This window comes from Cyanistes caeruleus, chromosome 2 (genome assembly GCF_971803275.1).
Source record: "Cyanistes caeruleus chromosome 2, bCyaCae1.hap1.1, whole genome shotgun sequence".
NCBI lineage: Eukaryota > Metazoa > Chordata > Aves > Passeriformes > Paridae > Cyanistes > Cyanistes caeruleus.
Window position 1 is genome coordinate 4,105,612 of NC_141702.1, and position 18,054 is coordinate 4,123,665.

An 18,054-nucleotide genomic window follows, 5' to 3' on the forward strand; every position below is an offset into this window, starting at 1 on the left:
GGATCTCCCAATTTTTTTGACCCATCAGACATTTTTCCAAAGACAAAGTGGAATGAAGCTGGTCTCTTTATTCCCAGAGACTTGTCTTCAGACCCATTACATGATGTGACCATTCTGTTTTTTCAGAAATGCTTCTTGTCACCCACAGGTGGGTTTACAGTGACAGCTGAACATCTGAGCTTCACCAATTCCCCTTTCCAAGTGTCCTTCCCCTTTCCTCACTCTGCCATCCTTGAGGATCTCGATGGCTCCACCACGGGACAGAAGGGAAGTCATGTCCTGCCTTCCACAGATATCCTGGCAGCGTCTTGCACAGCCAGTGCCAACTTCAGCCAAGCTTCTGGTGGCAGTGTCTGTGACAGTGACCTTGTTTTCCACCGTATGGCTCTTCATTTGTAAGTAATTGCTCCAGCTCCCAAAATACAGCATGGGTTTTTTCTGCTATGTGTTATTCTGAGATTGCTGCTGGATCTGAGCTTGGTCCCAGGGCTGCTGCTTCTCTGCTTGGTCCTAAACCAGGTCTAAAGCCTGAGCAGTGGCATCTGCTGTGCTGCCTCCCATGGCCTGTCACTCCATGGCAGAAGGACAAGAATCTTCTGGAGGTGCTGTGTCAGATCTGGCATCTCACACTGAATTTGATATTGATATTGGTATTTGATAACTTGGGAAATTAGAAAAAGCTCTAATAATAATCCAGTCCTGGGGTACAGCCAGGTCGTTCCTATCAGCTTTGGTGGCTGTACACCTCCCAGTTCTGGCCCAGTTCACTTGTCTCCCCCAGCTGGAACTGTCCCTACCTTTCACCAGCTGGCAGCTAAGGGGATCCAGTGGAGAAATGCTGTTCAGCCAAGAACTGCCACCACTTCTATCACCCAGGGAGGACATTCACAAATTTCTGACGTAAGAAAAAGGGTGAAAGACTTTTAGAGCTCTAAACATCGCTCCTGCTTTTCTTCCCGTGCTCATCTTCCTTTCCCAGTCCCCTGCTCAGCATTTCACTCTCCTTTTGAAGTACAAATCTGAACAATTATCCATTTTTTGCTGTCTCAGGTTAGTAGTACGTAGGCAGAAATCCTGAAATGCTCTGTCAGAGGGCTGTTAATTATTCACATCTGCCTCATAATTCATGTTTTAGAAGAAGGAGGGGAAAAAAACCCCAATCCCTTCCCAAATAGGAAAAAAACTAATTGGTTTTTCCATTGAAGGAGAAAACTATGAGCTACCTGCAGGCTTTGCATGTTTTACATTACTAATGAAACCAAAATCTGCAAAATTTTAAGAGCTCGGCATAATTCTGATTTAAATAAAAGAGTACTGGGTAAAAGGCAAAATAAAACTGTGCTTGGTGTCTTTCCTAAGCAGTTAACCAAGAGGTCTTGGGGAAATTAATTCCCTTTCTAGTCTGCATTTACCTTGATGAAATGGACTGCAAGATCTTTGGGCTGATGCTGTGTGGGTGGATGGAGCTTCTCTAAATGTTGCCTGTAGAGTGATTTGGGTGCTTTTGGGTATTTCCACGATGTAATTGTTAATAATTAATGACAGTTAATATATTTAATACACCTTGTTTCTCCTGGCATCAAAAGGTGGGTAAGGAGCAAGCAGAAGCAGGAGTTCATCTGCACCATTGCTGTTAACTCTGGAAAACTTAACTGGACCTAAATTTTGTCTTCCCAGTAAACTCCATGAGAATTTCCCTGGAAGTGTTCAAGACTTAGACAGGGATTGGAGCAACCTAGTCTAGTAGAAGGTGTTTCTCCCCATGGCAGAGGGTTGGAATTAAATGAGCTGTAAGGTCCCTTCCAATCTGAATTATTCCAGGATTCAATGATTAGTCATATCTTCATAGACTTCTCAATTAAAGTTTTATTTCAAACAAGTACCTTTTATTTAGCTTCTTTCTTATGCATCTGCATGAGCTGGGAGTCAATCAGAGATCCTTGGCAGATCTGAGGAGAAGAAGCCAGCTGTTATCCTGTCCTCCTGAGGACTGTGTGCTCAGCAGAGGAACCCCAGCATCCCCTCTGTGAGCATCCCCTCTGTGCTTCTTCCAGATCCCCTCTCCTGAGCAGCTCCCAGCAGCCAAATCACCATCATGTTAAGTTGAAAGACTGTCAGATCCAGCCAAATGAGTGTGTTGAGCCAGGGAAGCTTTGTTCAGATGGATAGAGCTCCAAAAGGAACCTGGGAGAGGACCAGGATGGGGAATAAAAGGAGCTGGAGGGGATGAAGAGTAAAAGTCAATTAATAAAATATCTATAGCATGACCAGAGGATGAGGGGGTGGGAGAAGGAGAATGGGTGAATTTTCTCCAGATGTGTTGGAGAATGTTTGCCATAAAAAGAGAATGGTTTATGATTAATACAGCAAAACATGACTAGGAGCAATTGGCAGAGTTTGAATAAAGAGAATAAAGACAGGTGGGTGACAGGAAAGAAATTCCTAGCAAGTTCCTTTTGGATCCATCTCATCTCAATGAAAAGACAAAAGCACAGTTGCTTGGCTATCCTTATCTTATTTCTGATGAGAAAAGAGTTAAAAATCTCTCTGGAAGAAATCTTGTTATTGTGCTCTACCAGGCCATGGAATATGAGACTTGTCAGGTCTGTAACTTGAATTTTCTGTGGTCCTCAAAAAAAAACATGAGAGGCTTGAGATTGTGGGGTTTTTTTTGCTTATCCTGAATTTCAGGAATGGGATTCCAGCTCCACAAATTTTGAAGGTTGAGGCAAATAATGGGTTTTAAGAGGTGAGACCTAGTATGGCAACCTCTATCTCATCAACCTCAGGATCATTCCCTGACCCTGAGGGCAATTGACAAGGATTGGATATTTTTTGCCATCTCAATCTCCAAAACATCAGGGATGTTGCATCAGCACTAACCTTTAGGAAAGAACCCCTGCCTGGGAGCTGTCAGGGATAGGGCTGTTTGGTGCCAGCTAAAAGAATGTCTGGAACAATTTTAATTATATTTGATACAATGTGGGCAATTGACTCTTTATCTTTGTGCTGTTTCATTTACCAGAAGTCATGTGTTGTGCTGACACTTTTTCCCAAATAAACTACAGGTTTGGGAGAAAAAGAGTGCACGATTAGAGAAAAAAATATAGAAGCTCTTTTCTAAAAGGAAAACTACTGTCTTGAGCATTTTGTGGCTCTGTCCTGAACTACTTCACTCAGCAACTTCCTGGGAAATGGGGATTCATTTCCAAGGTTGCACTGCTGTAACAAAACCCTTCTTCACAATGTCCAGTTGAAAGTTAAAACTAATGTGTCACGTAAGCACGCTTTAAAGAGGGGTTTTATGTCTTTTAAAAATGTAATTGGAGCTTATAAAAGTCTTTATAAATTTATATGTGAGAAAGTTATTGAGTGGTCTGAAGCACAGCTTATGCTATGGCACAGCACAGCATGGCTCCAGGCTAGAAACGGCTGCTCCAAATGCCATCGCTACCCATATTATCATGAAACTATGAATCTCTATTAATATTAAAACAAATTTTCATTAAAAAATTGTCATAACATGATTAAGTGACTTTCAAAGTTTCTTCACATTATGCATAATTTTTACAAGAGGAGAGCATTAGAATAATCTGCAGCCTTGCAGCACCTCGCGGCGAAGGGGACTCCAAACACTCGGTGGCTGTGCCTGCCAAAAGGGAGTTTCCCTCTTGGTCCCTCTAATTTGTTTTCCTTTTCTCACTGGGGAAACCTTGGATTTACTCAGCACCAGTCTTGTATATCAAGCCTTTTATTGTTTCCCTCTTCTGCTGCAGAGCAAAAGATTAACTTTATGGGTTCAACTCCTAAATCAGCTCCAACATCCTCTTCTGTGTGGTGCATTTCTGCTGCAAACCCAGCCACTGATGGTGGGTTGGTGTCCCCCTACCTCTGTGTCTCTGAGTCTTGAAGAGAGTTCTGATTTCTCTAGGTTTGCTTTTCCTTTGGTATTTACTCTTTGTGGTGCCTTCAGCTGAACATCCCCTGCTGTGGAACACCCTGACAAGCACAATTCTTCTCTCAGTGTCCTCAGTCACTCTCTGGCCATGTGTCCTCCCCGTGTACAGGATTCTGCCCATGCAGGGGGCAGCTCACATGGTCACTTGTCCCCATAACCCATCCTCTGAGGGCTGCTGTGATGTAACAAAGAAAGCAAATACTAAATTGTTGACTGTTCAGTTACCAACTCATCAGCTTTAGAGATTCAGCTTTTGCTCTGATGCATTTCTGGCATTTCAGATTCATCCCAGCAAGAGAAATTTGTTTCCCAGTGGAGGACACCTTTCCATTCACCCTGCAGTCGGGGTATGGGCAGCAAAACCGGGATCCTGCACAGTGTTATGAATGTGCAAAACATTTCCTCAAGCCTTCTCCCTCAGCTTGATTATCTTCTGGGATATTTCTAAGTGCAGGGAGATAAATTTAACATTGAGGCAAAATTTTGTGGTCCTAAGCTTGCTTTCCTTGCAAGGAGAAATCTGGCAAATCTGTTGGATTATTCTTGTGGCCTGGAGAGATCAGAGTCAGATGCCTCAGCTGGGACTCCCTGTGATAACCAATATATTGATCTTGAAATCACAGAATGGTCTGGGTTAGAAGGGACTTTAAAGATCATCTCATTCTACCTCCTGCCATGGGCAGGGACACCTTCCACTATCCCAGGCTACTCCAAGCCCTATCCAGCCTGGCTTTGGACACTTCCAGGGACTCTTCAGAGCTCTACCTGATGTGGGAAAAGCAGTGACCAAGTGGTCATCCCTTGGTCTTTGCTATGCTCACACTGCAGATGTTTGAACTGTTTGTTCACCAACCACCTGCTGGCCTAGAATTTCTGTCTGATTTTAGTTCTCCTGAAAATATCAGCTTGTGAACTGCAGGATCTGGGGAAATGTTTAAAGAACACAGGGGATTTTGGAAGTCAGGGGTAGAAAACTGGAATTCTACTCTGAATGAATCCATCTTGGCTTGTCAGTCACAACCCTTTCTATTCCTGGGAAACCATCTCAATTCTTCTTTTACTTAAAAGTCAGCCCATGGTGGTGACTTAGGATCAGGGTCAAAGATCTGGTTATTTCCTAAAGGATTCGTGCATGAAAAAAATCACTGCTACTAAGGATTCGTAATAAAAGACAGATTTGAATAATGAGCTTGGTATCTCAACAAAGATACACACATTTACTGAAAACAGCTGAAAATTCTTAGTTCCTGGCAATTAAAATAAAGTGAACTGGTCTGGGGCCCAAGATTAAACCTGTAAAGTGTTTGATATGGTCATAATTTGGAATTAGCCTCCCTTTGGCCAACAATAAACATAGACTCTTGATATAAACATTTGGTGTCCCATTTGAAGTTCAATGCTAAATTGTTTCCTGTTTTTGAAGAGGGATAATCATAATGGATTATTACACAAACAGAAAGCATTTAGAGCTAAGCAGAGTGCCTGCCTTCATACACAGAGATATGGACCCTTAGGATAAATAAGTTAATGGTAAACATAAACAGGAGAGCTAATATTTGTTCTACTCCATGTTGTTGATTGGCTTAACAAATCCTTTGTGGCCCATATCTGTCGAGCAGTTCTGCACAATGCATTTGAGCTAAATTACATAACAGTTTATACAGTCACAATTGGTGAATTGTGGCTCAGACTGTAAAGCCCTATCCTGTAATCCTGCCATATTTCTAAAGCAAATTGCTCCTTAATTGAAACCTGCTTCGATATAAAAATACAGCCTTTACAATGAGTCATCCTTTTTTTCCCCCCTTACAGTTTGTAAAGGCTTCCAGCAGTTTAAAGGGAGGGTTAATTTTGCATTAAGACCGTTGCTTCCTAGTTTCTTTCAAATAAAGCCAGGAGAAGTTCAGGGGAAGGCTCTTTCCTTTGATAATGAAGCTCTCCACGTTAATGATGCGTGCAGGCTCCCTCAGATCCTCTGAATTAGAAATGCCGGTGTACACCAGCTCTTCTACTTCATTAACATTAAAGAGAGGTAGATTGGTGGCTATTTAGGGCACAGTGAATTCACTGGCTATTTAGGGCAAATGGAAATGGTGCTAATTGTGGCTGGTAATTCCGTTAGTAGGGTACTTCCATTTTGGTGCCTTTTTGGCATGGAGGTGATAAAACAATACACTGACATCCTTTTGGGGGGAATGTATCCCAGGCTTATCGTGTCCTTGCACCAGCTAACTTGTACACTGAGCTGAGAAGCTTTCTAGGTTCCCCAAATTTTTGGTTTGGTTGTGGGCAGTCCATAGGGAGCTGGAAATAAATTTATGGGTGGCAACACCTCAGTCAATGCATTTAAAAGATAAGGACACAACGTTCTGGGTCAAGAAAACTTGAGAGATTCCAGACCATCAGGTAACTCCTGCTCTTTTTCTTCCTGGGTCATGAACAGACTTTCAGCTGAACACGAGCCAGGTGTGCCCAGATAGGCAAGAGGCCAATGGCACCTGGGCTGTGCCAGCTCTGGGGTGGCAGCAGGAGCAGGGCAGTGCCTGTCCCCTGTGCTGGCACTGCTGGGACACCTCCAGTGCTGGGGACAGCTCTGGGACCCTCCTGATAAGGAAAACATTGAGGGGCTGGAGTGTCCAGGGCAGGGAACGGAGCTGGGGAAGGGGCTGGAGCAGCAGGAGAGGCTGAGGGAGCTGGGAAAGGGGCTCAGCCTGGAGAAAAGGAGGCTCAGGGGGGACCTTCTGGCTCTGCACAACTCCCTGACAGGAGGGGACAGCCGGGGGGGTCGGGCTCTGCTCCCAGGGAACAGGGACAGGACAAGAGTACATGGCCTTAAGATTCACCAGGAGAGGTTTAAATTGAATATTAGAAAGAATTTCCTCCTGGAAAAGGAAGTCAGGCACTGAAATGAGCTTCATGGGGAAGTGGTGCTCTTAACTCTCTAAAAAATACAGTTAAGTCTCCATGCCTGGAGGGATTTAAAATACATGCAAATGTGGCACTTTGGGACATGGTTTAGAGGTGGCCTTGGCAGTGTTGGGTTAATGGCTGGACTCGATGATCTCAGAGGTCTTTTCAAATTCAAAAGATTCTATGATTCTATAGCTTGTCTGGTATAAGTAGACACACAGGAAAAGATATATTTCTATATTAACTGTAGCCATTTGGAAGTTCAATATAGAGTTTAAGGTATTTATCTGGGGTCTTCTAAATAGTGGTCTCCAACAAAAATGTATTCACAGTTAATTCACTAGTTAGTAAATTCCCATTCCCATTCACTATCTTTTGGATCTACATGGCTGGTGTGGAGTTACCACCTAACCTTCTGACAGGTCAGACTTGTATCCCAGCAGGATTGTCCCTTCCAGGCTTTCTTCTCTGTCTTCACTTCTCCTGGAGGTACTGGGGAGAGTCCCCCAATAAAAGTGATTCAAGTTGTTCTCTTCAGAACCCTCCAGTGATGAAAATTGAAATAAATAGGGAGTAAAACCATGTGAATTTATGCTGCAGAGAGGATGAGTCTGAGTCTCTGTCACTTGCTGTGGCATAGGGCATCTTTGTAACTCAATAAAGTGCCTTTTGATGTGCAAGAGAGTTTTGCATTATGTGTGGTGTCCTTCTGCTGCTAGAAATGTTCTCCTGAATACCTGTGCAGGTGCTGATAACTGTGGCAATAATGTGCTTGTTGTCATTTACTTGCTTAATTAGCAGCCTAATATCCTGGTCCAGTTAATGCCCATAAGAGGAGGTTTATTAGTGGTACAAAAGCTGTTTAAGCCTTATAAACTCCTTCCAGTTTCATTGGTCTGCCAATATCTTCTGGTTGAGTGATTCTTTGCTGATTCACACTTTGCTTTGCCACTGCTGTTTCTCAGCTGAATGTTTCTGGGTAACCAGAAAACGCTTTGACAAAGTGACAGACACTAGAATAACAACAACAACAACAACAAAATTAAAAAATCCCTGAACTGATTTTAAAAGAGAAAAGAAAAATATACCTGGGATGACTGCTTTGGTGATTTTCCATCATCTCCAAAGCACTAGGAGGAAAAAAAAAAGCAACAAACCAACCAAAAATTGCAAGTACAGGCAAATTGCAGGATGACATGAGTTTTAGCACTGTCTTGGGTTAGTAATCTATATCCAGTCTGAGAGGTTAGATAATATGCTGAGATGTGTAGTTGTAAGGTAATGCTTCAAATAGTGAGAAAAATTATTCAAGGGATGCTTAAAAAAGAGGATTTTTTAAGCTTAGTGTCAGCTCAAATGCCAAAACTGAGAGTAATCTACCACAGCTTTAAATCTAAAGGGTTTACGACCCCTCATGATATCAGTGCTAATGTTGATCTGTTCAGTAAGGGTTTGTTCTCTTGACTAGACTGGTCATAAATTAGGAGTGCAAAGTTCTAGTGAGCAGGGGGGTTGAATTCTCATTTGGATGCTGTACTAAAAGTTCACCCATTTTGTGTAGGATTTCATCAGCCCACAGCAGCCCCAGCTTTGACTGCAGGCAAAGATCAACTCTTTGAATTACACAGGACTGTTGTATTTTCAGACTCAGGTAAACTTTTGGCCACTCACATGGCAATGACTAATCACAGAACCACAGGGTGGTTTGCATTGGGAGGGACCCTAAAGATCATCTCATTCCCATGGGAAGAGATGCCTTCCACTATCACAGGTTGCTCCAAACCCCACCCAGCCTGGGGTGAGGCTAATAACAAAACTCTATAACATTTCTTGAAGATCCTAAAAGCTGAACCTGAGACCCATGAGTCTGGTGGAGGGGAAATACCCTGGCAATGTAGGAAATGGTACCCTGGGTGTTACCACTTCTCTACTTTCCTCCTCTTCCTTTATTCCTACATGCTGTGTCTCTCTTTTTCTTTTTTTTTTACAGCACTTGGGGCAAAATATTGTTTTGTAAGGCATTTGTATGGAATTACAAAAATGGAGGCACATTCTAAGGAAGATCCACAACAGCTAAAGGAATTAAAATAAAAATAGAGCTGTACAGGTTGCAAAATGACAGAGTTCAGTGTAAAAATGTAATTACTTTTTTCTTTCCTGCAGAAAAGAGGCTCCAGACATTCCCTATAATTTAACTGTGACTGACAGTAGGAATAAGACAGACACAGTAAATTATGTCTCTGATACTTTATCAAACCTGGATGGCTGGATGGCTCTTCTCTTGGATAAAGAGACTTACACCTTGACATTTGACAACCCTTTGGTCAGCAAACAGCTCCAGGTAACACGGGGAGGTTTTATAATTTCAGAATTATATATCTGGAAGAGATAATCACTCTTTCATCTCTTTGGATGAACAGAGGGAAAAAAAATTAGAGTTAAGTGCACTGAGAAAGTCTCTCTGTATTTATAGGCTTAGATAAGATGAGTGATAAGCTATCTCTTATCTCTTAGATAAGCTCTCAATAGTCACCTGGAGCAGCAAGGTCATGGAATGATGGAATGGCTTGGGTTGGAATGGACCTTAAAGCTCTTCCAGTTCCAACCTCTGCCATGGGCAGGGACATCTTCCACTATCCCAGGTTGGTCCAAGCCCTATCCCACCTTGGACACTTGATGATTTTGATATTTTAGGTAAAAGTCCAGTGTGGTGCTTAAGAACCAAAATGATTTTTATTGCCTTAAGTCACATTGAAGCACAGTTTTCAAGAGACATTGTTTATCCTCACCTTTCAAAGGTGATGAGGGGAGTTGACTTTTTCTGCATTTACCATCACTTCTTGCTTAGTTTTACATCTCTTTTCATGTTTTCATGAGGAGCACCATCCTCTCTACCCCTTTATGCTGCACTCCACAGAGCTCTAACCACAGACTCAGACATGTTTCTTTTGGTTCCCTCTTCTCCAGTATTCAGTGACATTTAGCAACTTCAAGGCTGGAAATTACCTGCTGATGGAACACAAGGATCTTCCTGCCCATCTTGAGGCTGTGGTGTCCTGTGGGACAAGGAGGGGACAGCCACTCCCATTACTCCCTTCCTACGAGCACCACAGGAGCTGTGATTGGCATCTTGACAGAAAACTGGGGAAGTTCACCTATTTGGGTAAGTGCAGTGCAATCTACATTTGTGATCAAGAGTGGTGACGGAGCTGATGTCTCTTTAACCCATCCCTAACTGATCTATCTGATGCCTGACCTAGCAACAAAAGGAATGTGCCATAAATAGTGGGAGAAGTGACATCATTTGTATGTGAATTATTTTTTTTTTTTGAGTGGTAAAGGCATTAAATTCCACTAATGACCCCTGTTGTCATCTGGCCCTATAGCACAGGTATCATTTCTAAATCATGGGTCAGCCCACTGAAGGCAATAAGATAACTGGGAGAGAATTTTTCCTAGGCCTGGAAACTTCCAAAGACATCTTAGACCTTTTCCTATGGGACTTTGTATATGGGATCATGGAGTGTGAAGGTCTTTTATTTTTTTTTTAGAGAAATGGACATTTTCCATAATTCCCATTCTCAAGAAAATAATTTTATAAATGTCTAAGCTCTCTATGTCAAAAACAAGGTAATGTTTGTTGCCTTTACTAATAGCAGCAGAACTAGGAATCACAAATATATTTTAGTGTCTTTTGAGAAGATTAAATTCTCCTTCATGACTCATACTGGGAAAGTAAAGATGATTCTCATTATAACAGATGATTTTTCATTCTCCTGTTCCATTAAATTTAATACATTTCCCTTGACTTTGAACTACTGAGATGGCTTGCAAATGGATTTCTCATGTGGGATCCCTTTAGAACAGTCATTGTGACAGTGGAGAGTAAAACACACCTGGAATGAGGGCAGGCAATCCACTGAGCTTGGTCTGGCAACAGTGAAAATCAGCCAGTGTGGAAAATCACATTTGTGGAGAAACGAGGAAGGCCAAACCTTTGCTTCAGTCTGAGGATCACCCTTGCTGTGTCCACCTCTGGTCCTTCAGCAACTGCCACAGCACAGCTGGTGTTTAACATTTTAGCTCTAAAAGTGGGCTGGATGCACACAGGCTTCAAATTATAAAAGATCCCTGTGCTTGCTGAATCCCCAACTGTGCCAGTCACCATCTGGGAGTTTGCCTGGTCTAGGCCAAAGCTGTGCCAGGAATTTGGCCAGTATTACAACCATGTAGATTACTGGGGTTCTGGTCTTAGTTCTGTGCCCTGTGCCTGTTTAGATACAGTTTAGATACAATTGGTGTAGATTGGCTACTATAAATTTAGCTGTTGTGTCTAAGTCTGGCCAGAGATCAAGTCAAGTATTTACTGAAAGAATAAAAATGTTATTTCTCTTTACTAACAGCATAAATTTGTTCCTTCAACTATAGAAGATGTCTATGCAAGATTTCAGCTTGCATATCCTGAATTGCACTGTCAGAGCAGCATGGGAAAGCTCAGAGGATGGCATCTGTAGCTTGGCCTCTGCTGTTGAAAGTAGAGGAGATGACAGTCTTGGGAAGGCTGGGACAAAAGAGGTCTGGCTGGCATATGTCACTCTTCCATCACAGATACTTTCTTGTCCTTCTCTTGCCTTACTTTCATCTTGATTTTTATTACATGAAGAGCTTGTGGTGGTTCCTCATTATAATAGAGAGAGAAACAATCATCCAAGGTGCAGAAGGGGAAATTTATGACAACACCTAACATGTATAATTAATGCTGTGAACATTTTCTGCGAGGACTTTTTGTAGGAGTGAGATCAATAATTCAGTGTCAGGTACCTAATATCTATGCTGTCAGTGTAGGGTAAAAGTTTGAAACAAAGCAAGCAGATTCCTGGCCCTCGTGTGGGATTTAATTCCTCTCCTTCTCTCCGCTGTGCAGGCTGAGAGGCTGAGGATAATTAGCCAGCAGAGCAGATTCATGGCATGTGGTGGACTTTCCATCACTCAGGGTCCTTAGAAGATGCTTGGCCGTCTTTTCAGAGAAATATGCTCCAGCTCTGTGAGAAGCTATTAGAAACCTCATGAGGCGAGATTCATGCTCCGTAGGAGGTCAGAGAAAGCTGCCACAATAGTCCCTTCTGGCCTTGAAACCCCACTCACACACTCGGGGAGGACAAGGCTAGAAGGTCTGGCCTTCAGAGCATCATCCTGCCTAACTCTGCAAGTTGGCTCTTTTAGCGTTTGTATATATTTTTTTAAAAAATATTTTATTTACATTTTACTGTATGAAATAATTAGTCAACTAATTAATCCCGTTTACAAGCTTTGTCGGATTCTTCAGCTGTCAGTCATGCCCGAGCCCAGGGCCGGCATCGAGTCTCAGCTCCCTCCTTCATCAGGCTTGGTCTCCATGGCTACAGGCTGCATCTGCTGACACCCCACTCTCTATTTACTGCTTAATTAAGAATTTCACGCTCAGCCCTTATCTGCTGCTAAGAACAAGAACACACTGTTAAGAAACTCCAAATTTAGGCTCCTGCACAAGGAAAGCCTTTCTTGTTGTCCTGACTGCGTGGAGCCTCTTTAAATACCCTCTCGGCAACCGCGCTGCCACCCTTCAATCAAAAATCATTAAATGGGGCAGAGATAATGAGCATGTAGCATATCAAAAGGAGGATGTTTGCTCGGGCTAAGGAGGAAAAGCTGTAAGGGCCTATAAGCAGCCGCCACTTCAAAGGGAGAAGGGGCCGATAAAGAGTCATTTGTTCCTGTTTGACTTATGTAAAAGGTCTGGTATGTCGCAGCCCCGTCTAGCAGACGCGGGTCCCCCCTTCTCCAGGCTCGTGTGGCAGCGCTCGGGCAGCTGGGCGCAAACAGCATCAGCCCGAGCATAAAATCACCCGACTCCGCCAACACAATGGGCACTTGTAGGGGGTGGCGGAGGGAGGGCCGGGGGACAATGGCGAGACAATTATTGCAGCTGCTCGGGAGGGCCATCATTCTTCCTGCCCAGAGTCGGCGAGGGGAGAGCTCCAGCCTATTAGTCATCCTCCCACTTTGGGAAGCGCCTGGCTGGGGTTTCGACAGCTGCTGGTGTTAGCACCTCTTTGCAATAATTGTACGTTCTGGCAGGGGTCAACTCACTTTTGACCCTCTGCTTTTGTGCCCCTCAGAAAGCCTTTTAGGGCAAACTGTGGGGAAGTGGCAGGGGTGCATTACACCCAGAATTAACGTGGGTAAATACGGATCAGATGCCAGCTCATTAATGAGCAGGCTCCTGAATTCACACAGCCTTTTACTCAGGCCTGCATGGGGGAGAAAATGGGGAGAAGGGGAAGGGAAAACCCCGTGACTGAGAAGATATTGTTATTCAAACGAAGCTGGCAGCTGAATGAAGCCACCTTGGCCTGAAGTTTGGGCTCAGCCTTTCTCCGTGCCCTCTTCCATCCCAAACTGCCTGGCGTCATGCAAGTGTTTGTTTATCTTTGGGGGAGAGAAAAAAAAAAAAAGAAAAAGGTCTGTCTATATATGTCTAAATAGACCGTATGGAGGGGATTAAAGGAGTTAAGTTGCACTGATGGTTGGAGTCTTGTAAATTAGGCTTGGGAGCAGGAGAATGCAGGGGGTGCTGAATGGGGAGAAATAATTGTAATGGAGAATGTTTCTGTTATATGGGCGATGATCCTATTAACAAAGGAAGTCACTGCTACCTACATACATCAAACTGTTCACCAGCCTCTAAGACACTTTAAAAATCACCTTTTCAGACCATTTTAAAGGAATCTGCCTGGAAGGACAGGTAGCCCCATGCCCCTTCTTCATGCTGTGTGAAGAGGAAGTTTAGGAAGCTTGAAGAGTCCCGTGCCAGTCGTTCCTACATCACCAGCCCTGCTCTGACATGATTCATGGCATCACCCTGATCTCCTCTGAGGCACCCTACGTGCTAAGAGAAGTGATCCTCAAAGGTCACTGTGGGCCTGCAATTGTGGTGTGACTGAAACACTCATGGGCTGTGGCTCAACCACATTTCAGGGGAGTGAAACATGATAAGCCATGCTGAATAAAAAAAACCACAACTCCACTTATTGTAACAAGGCTGGTGGAAAGAAACGTCCCACTGGGACATCTGGGATATTTTTTTAAGGAGAAATATCCTTTGTAAATTGCAATAATAAGATTCTGAACTTAAGTCTGCTAAAAATTTCAGCATATGATGGCACAGTGTGGTACTGCTCCTTGGTTAAGGTCTCTGGGCAATACTGGAACTCTCAAAAAACCAGAGAGATGTTGTTTCCCTTTAGTTCACTTCTGAAATGTTTAAACCATTTTCTTTTGGAATGAAACAAAGTGCTGGCTTCCTTCACATCCAGATTTCTCTTGGCTTTTTTTTTTTTTTTTTTTTTTTTTTTCCCTAAAATTGAAGTGCTGGACAGAAACATTATTGAAAACATCACTGAAAGGATTAGCAAACTTTTTATTTATCCCAAATACATTTTTCAGTAGACACAACTTTTATGGAGATGGGTCATTCTGCTGACTTTGCTCAGGCTGCTCATGTGTGAGTTGTTAAGAGGGCCTGAGGCTCACCCTCACATTACTGCTGTGTCAGAAGCAGGTTTACAATTTCCATGGTTCTTAAAAAATAATTTGATTATACTTATTGTCTTTTCTAGATTCCTAGAGAATGATCTCACTTCCATTAGGCTCCGTGGGTTTCTGCAATTGCTTTGTATAAGAGGAAAAACACTCTTAAGAAAGTTTGTTTCTAATATTAAAATACAGAAAATAAATAAACACAGATATTTTCTGCAGCTCTATTGCTTGGGGGTAGAGGAGAATCCTAGGTGAAAGACATGAAGAATGGAGTTAATTCTTTACAGAGGACTGATTGTACAGGGATGAGTCTTTTCTTCCTGCCAGATAGAACTCACTCATATCAGTTGTTTCAGAGGGCCAGTTGACCAGATGTGGGCTGCTCAGTGACCTCCATGAAATGAAAGTCAGTTCTTTGCAAAGAGGGGCCCCTTGTAATCGTTGGATCATAAAATTATTTACATTGGAAAAGACATTCAAGGTCCCCAGGTCCAACCTGTGACCCATCCCCACCTTGTCACCCAGAACAGAGCACTGAGTGCCACATCCAGTAATTTTTTTAATGGTTCCAGGCATAGTGACTGTACCAACTTCCTGGGCTGTCTGTAGCAATGCTTCACCACCCTTTCCAAAAAGAAATTCCTCCTGATGTCCAACCTGAACCTCCCCTGGTGCCACTGGAGGCCATTTCCTCTTGTCCTGGTGCTAATTATTTGGGAGAAGAGACCAACACCCTCCTGGCTAGGACCTCATCCAGGGAGCTGCAGAGAGCAATAGGATCCTGCCTGGGACTCTTTTTCTCCAGGCTGAGACCCCTCCTGCCCCATTCCCTCAGTTGTTCAACTTTAATAGACAGAAAGAGACAAAACAACCTTCTCCTGGTGGGTGAGCTCCCATCCTTCTGGCATGGAAGCAGAGAAACCAGAGAGTGCAGCAGTTACAGAAATAAGATGATACCCTTATAATCCTGTTAGGGTTGATTTTTTGATTATGCAATGTCTACAGGAGGAATTTAATATACGTGTATATATATATATATATATATATATAACTAAAATTGTATCTATCCATTTATATGTTTATAAAATGTGTTTTTACACATCTTCTCCCGACTTCATTGTTCTCATTATATCATACTTCTGAGTATCTCCTGCAGAAGATCCTCTCAAGGGATGACAAAACACCCTCTCCCAGGTTCTCCAGTTTCTAGAGGTGTGTCTCACTGTGTTGTTGATTGTGCTGTCTAAAAAGTTTTGATTTCCTGGTGATGGATGTTAGCCCAATTGATGTTAAATAGCGTGGAGCTGCTTGTTATTTGTAAGTCAGGCTATTGGAGCCATTTATCCTAGTTTCAGCCCTTCCTAATATCCACAGGCAAAATTCCGAGTCACTGCAAAGCTGATAAAAGACTGAGTTGCTCCTCCTTCATGTTCACTCAAGGAGCCCTGAACCAGGAAAAGTTACCAGCAGTATCATCCAGAAGGCCTATATTTATGATTCACAGCCCAAACATCCAGGAGGAGCTGTAATAAGGCAGAAAATTGATGAGCCTTATAAAGGTTTTATACAACTAAACCCTGGAGCCTTATAACTACATTTTGCCAAGAGTCACCTTAATTCAATGTTTACTAATGATGTCCTTCATCTGTAGTGCCTGTGTCTCTTCCTGTCCTGTGAAACCTGGTGACAATGTACTCAGCAGCAAAACACAGAAGGACAATGTCACTGTAGCCTTGATAAATCCCAAGGCCTTTATCTTTCTTGATCAGTTTTTGGGAGTTTTTGTGGTAAAAACCAAAAAAACACTGCTGATTCACGACCATTGCACTTCACACCCCATCGATGTAAATAATTGTTCAAGTTACAAGGATGTGGAGAGTTCTGGGGAGAATTCTGTCCCTGATTCTTATGGTCATGTCAAGGGTATAAATAACTTATAATGGTTAGAATAGTCATGATTCCTGGTGGGATGACACTTCAAATATGAGAAGCTTTTATTATTGCCCTGATTCTGGACAGGGCAATGATAAAAGTCTGTACTGAATTAAGTCTTAATGGTTCCTTACTTCACTATGTAAAGGGATTGAACCCTGTTATGAGGTCTATATTGATCAAGTTTTATGTTCCCTCAGGATTTAATTAGAACAGCATTTCTATGAAAAATACAAATATCCTTAATTAGATTATTTCACTCAAGTGCCTGCAAAAGTAAGCGAAAAAACCCCCCAAAACCCAGCAAACCTCACAAAATATATTTGAAAAAGGCTAGTGTCAGGGCTTGGTTGTCTTGTTTTTTCTAAGCCTGTTTTATCAGCTTTGGCAACTGTTTTGTGCTGTGTGAAAAGGAAAAACACCATAACTATAAAAGTACATATAGATGTATTGTCTGAAAGCCACAAGAGCTGTGTCAGAGGCATTAAATTAGCAGTTTCAAGTAATTTTTTTCCCCTCAAATGTTCACTTTGTGGCCACTCAAGGCATGCTGCTGTTCAGTGTGAGCTCTGTGTGATGGTTTGGGGCAGATTGACTTGACTGATACATGGATCAGATCCCAGCTACCATTGGGAGAGAAGGTGTCACTGAAGAGCAGGGCTGAGGCACCTGATTACTAATTAATCAGACATGAGGAAAAACCTCATGGAATCAGTTTCTATTTAATTATGGAAGCCTCATTTGGCATAGGAGCATATGCTGCTAACTCAATCGAGTGCTTTCAACTGACATCAAATAGTAATTATCAGAAAGAATCAAGTTTTTTGATTATTCATACTAATTTATTGAACACTTAAAATTAATGAACCTCAGTTATTTTAAATTTGCTCAGTTGCACTGGGAGAAAAGGAGGGAGGTAGGGAAGGACGTGTTTCTCAATTTAAAAGTACAGACTTGTTTAAAGATAAAATAAGTAAATTACAATATGGCATGAAATCCCATCGGAGGGTTGATGCACAGAGAAGAAAGTTCCAGGCATGTTCTGGAACTGAGGAAAGTGTTGACAATGGCTTCATTGATGCAATTCTTCTACCCCCAAAAAAATCTTCCAACAACACTTTAGGGTCACCATAAGGGGCTGGGCAGAGGACAGGAGATTTATTTGTTTGTCAGAGTGTTTCTATTTTAACCTACAGTTGTTCCAGTCTGGTGACTGAAAGGAAGTGCCTTTATATGCCACTGGAGATGAAGAGGAGGTGGGATTTTAGCTGGGTCTGAAGCAGCTTTCTCCTGCTCCTCTTTGATTTGCATTATTCTGGCCCTTCTCCTACTGACAATACACGGGCACAAAGGTTACCACTGTGATAATTGCTGCTGACCCCTTTTCACAGCAGAGAACACAGGGTCCCTGTCTCCAGTCTATAAAGTCTGACTAATTAAAGCATCTCTTTCAGATACCAGATTTTGGGAGGAAAAAAAAAAAAAAAAAAATCAAAACTGAACTACAAAACAAAAGCTGTATTTTGCTGTTTGAGCCAGTTAATACATTATGCATTCAATGGTGTGATATTGCTTGTGTGAGTGGAACTGCTGTGGATTTATAGCGGGATAAATGAGATTCGAGTTCCAGCCTAGAATTTCTGATTGTTGAATGTTTTCTTTTTAGCTGTTTCTAA

At 42.5% G+C, this 18,054-nt stretch overlaps 1 protein-coding gene across 1 annotated transcript in view; it reads left to right on the top strand.

Annotated features, from left to right (window-relative positions):
* The window catches only part of PKHD1 (PKHD1 ciliary IPT domain containing fibrocystin/polyductin), a 235,370-nt gene that overhangs the window by 121,964 nt on the left and 95,352 nt on the right, over window positions 1-18,054 (top strand). Inside the window, exons 48-50 of the mRNA XM_023924235.2 lie at window positions 149-395; window positions 9,032-9,209; window positions 9,836-10,031. Coding sequence (XP_023780003.2) covers window positions 149-395; window positions 9,032-9,209; window positions 9,836-10,031 — 621 coding nt within the window. The remainder of the gene's footprint in view (window positions 1-148; window positions 396-9,031; window positions 9,210-9,835; window positions 10,032-18,054) is intronic.